The 3,186-nt window shown below is 47.3% G+C and overlaps 1 protein-coding gene across 1 annotated transcript; it reads left to right on the top strand.

Moving 5' to 3' along the window:
- Positions 1–2,452: 2,452 nt before the first annotated feature.
- On the top strand, positions 2,453–2,968 carry LOC142629017 (uncharacterized). Its single transcript, XM_075803019.1, has one exon. It carries the CDS (start codon positions 2,453–2,455, stop codon positions 2,966–2,968), a length of 516 nt encoding a protein of 171 aa, XP_075659134.1.
- The last annotated feature ends 218 nt before the right edge of the window (positions 2,969–3,186 follow it).

The following is a 3,186-nucleotide window of genomic DNA, read 5'->3' as shown; positions in this document are numbered from 1 at the left end:
GATGCGTTATCGGCCAAGGAAGAAAAGCCTAGAAAAAGGGGAAGACAAGAAGACGCACACTCGAATAGGGGGCAAAAGAAGGCTAGAACTGAAGAACGACGAGATGATCGACGCCCTAGACCACCCGCGGGGAGATTCACAAGCTTCACTCCCCTAACCGCTCCTATCGACCAGGTACTAATGTAGATTAAACATGAAGGAGTCTTGACTTTCCCAGACAAGCTAAAGGGAGATACCAACAAGAAGCCAAGGGAAAAATACTATCGTTTTCATCAAGATCATGGCCATGACACCGCGGATTGCTACGACTTGAAGCAGCAAATAGAAGCTCTTACTAGACGAGGAAGGCTGCAGAGGTTCGTCAGCAAGGAGAGGATAGACCTGCCACAAAATCAAGTTCCTCGACGAGATAACGATCGCCCCAAGCAACCACTAGGAGATATAAGAATGATTGTAGGGGGCACCACGACCATTGGGTCATTGAAGAAAGCCCAAAAGACATACCTCAGAATGGTTTAGAACATCGAGTGTCGGGTTCCACGCCTAAAATGTCGCGGATTGACAATCCCTCCATTGGATTCTCAGAAGAAGATGCACGGTGTTTTCACCATCCCCATGATGATGTGCTCGTCGTCACCATACAAGTAGGAGACTACAACATGCACCGAGTCCTCGTCGACAACGGCAGTTAAGCAAACATCCTCTACAACCCTGCTTTCCAACAAATGGGGATTGAAAGGGAGCGACTAGTTCCGACTAACGCCCCACTCGTCAGCTTTGGAGGAACGAGGGTATTTCCACTTGGCGTCGTCACTTTGGCAGTAACCATTGGAGACTACCCACAGCAGATCACCAGGAATGTAGCATTCCTCGCAGTCAACTGCTCGTCAGCCTACAACGCCATCATAAGACGTCCAACCCTCAACTCGTGGAAGGTTGTAACCTCAACCTACCATTTGATGATAAAATTCCCTACTGATTATGGAGTAGGAAAGTTGAGAGGAGATCAAGTAGCCGCACGCGAATGTTACGTAGCCATGATGGAGATGGACAACCACCTTTAGGCCATGAACATAGAAAAACGTTGGGAAGCGATGGAGCTCATTGAGAGGCTTAAAGACGTACCTCTTGACGAATCCCAACCGGAGCGGACGACTAGAATTGGCCTTGCAGACCTGACGGTGCGTCAAGAACTCGCGACCTTCCTAAAAGAAAATCGGGATGTGTTCGCATGGAGCCATGAAGACATGCCAGGAATTGACCCGTTAGTCATGGTACATAGGTTGAATGTGTCGCCATCTTTCCCGCCTATCCGACAAAAGAAAAGAATCTTCGCCCAAGAGAGAGATCGGGCGGTAGCAGAAGAAGTCCGCAAGCTACAAGAGGCGAGATTCATTAGGGAAGTTTATTACCCTGATTGGTTGGCAAACGTCGTGATGGTCAAAAAGAACAACGAAAAATGGAGGATGTGTGTCGACTTCACGGACCTAAACAAAGCATGCCCCAAAGATATCTTCCCCTCCCGCGGGTCGACATCCTGGTGGACTCTACAGCCCAACATCAGCTGCTGAGCTTCATGGATGCATTTTTCGGATACAACCAAATCCGAATGGACAATACTGATTAGAAGAAGACTTCGTTCGTAATAAGCTAAGGCCTTTTTTGTTACAAAGTCATGCCCTTTGGCTTGAAAAACGCTGGCACAACCTATCAAAGGCTCATGAACAAGATGGTTGCACGACAGATTGGAAGAAACGTCCAAGTATATGTTGATGACATGCTAGTGAAAAGCCGAAGGGAAGAAGATCTTCTGGGAGATCTCAAAGAAACCTTCGATACTCTTCGCTCCTACAACATGAGGCTTAACCCAGGCAAGTGTGCCTTCGAAGTGACGACGGGAAAATTCTTAGGGTACATGGTGTCCCAAAGAGGTATTGAGGCTAACCCGAACAAGATCTGGGCCATAATGGAGATGGCGCCTCCTAAAAATATAAAGGAAGTACAAAACCTTAATGGCAAGGTCGCCGCGCTTAATAGATTTGTGTCAAGGGCAATGGATAAATGTCTACCATTCTTCCGCATACTGAAGAAATCTTTTGAATGGATGGCTGAATGTTAGCGAGCGTTCGAAGACTTGAAGGCCTACCTTTCTTCACCACCGCTACTAAGTCTCTCACAACCTGGAGAAGAACTTTTCCTCTATCTAGCTATCTCCTCGACCGCTGTTAGTGTAGCCTTAGTCAGAGAAGACAATAGGGTGCAAAGGCCCGTATACTACGCTAGCAAGGCGCTGCATTGTGCAAAAGAAAGGTATCCCCTCATGGAAAAACTTGCCTTTGCTTTAGTCACGGCGGCCCATAAACTCAAGCCATACTTCCAAGCCCATTTAATAGTCGTCCTAACTGACAAACCTTTACGTCTAGCAATGGGCAGTCCTGAAGCTGTCAGATAAATGACATTATGGTCAATAGAGTTAAGCGAGTTTGATATACAGTATCGCCCTTGTACCACCATCAAGGGACAAGCAGTTGCCGACTTCATTGCAGAGTTCGCCAGCGCAGAAGGCGAAGGGGCAGAAAATCCCCAATGGAGCATATTCACAAATGGGTTGTCCAACAGGAAGGCTGGTAGAGCAGGAATTGTACTCAAATCTCTAGAAGGCGGTGAGATCGAATGTATGATCCATCTCGATTTCCCAACGACTAATAATGAAGCCGAGTATGAAGCCCTGATAGCAGGTTTAGACCTTGCCAAGGCCGTAGGGGCCGTAAACATGGTTGTTCACTGCGACTCCCAGGTCATCACAAGCCAAGTGAACAACAAATTTGAGTGTAAGGGTGAAAAGATGAAAAAGTATTGGGAGCAAGTGAAAATGAGAGTGGCTGAGCTACAGGCCAAGATGGTCCAAATCCCAAGAGGAGAAAATGAGCAAGCTGACCGTCTTGCCAAAACCGCGTCAACAGAGTAGATGATCGCCCTCGACAAGGTACTTTCTTTTATTCAACCCTCACCACTGATAGATGTCGTCAACATACAGGAGATAGGTTCCAAAAATAATTGGACCACCACTTAATCTCTTACTTAAAAGACGGCACGTTGCCTGCCGAGAAGGAGGCGGCAAGGAAGCTGAAGGTCCAGTCGACGCGGTTCGTCTTGATAAAGAACGTCCTGTACAAGAGGGGATTC

Source organism: Castanea sativa, chromosome 3 (assembly GCF_040712315.1).
Source record: "Castanea sativa cultivar Marrone di Chiusa Pesio chromosome 3, ASM4071231v1".
Lineage (NCBI taxonomy): Eukaryota > Viridiplantae > Streptophyta > Magnoliopsida > Fagales > Fagaceae > Castanea > Castanea sativa.
The sequence above is the reverse complement of the archived record's forward strand: the minus strand, read 5'-3'. Positions and strand labels throughout refer to the sequence as shown.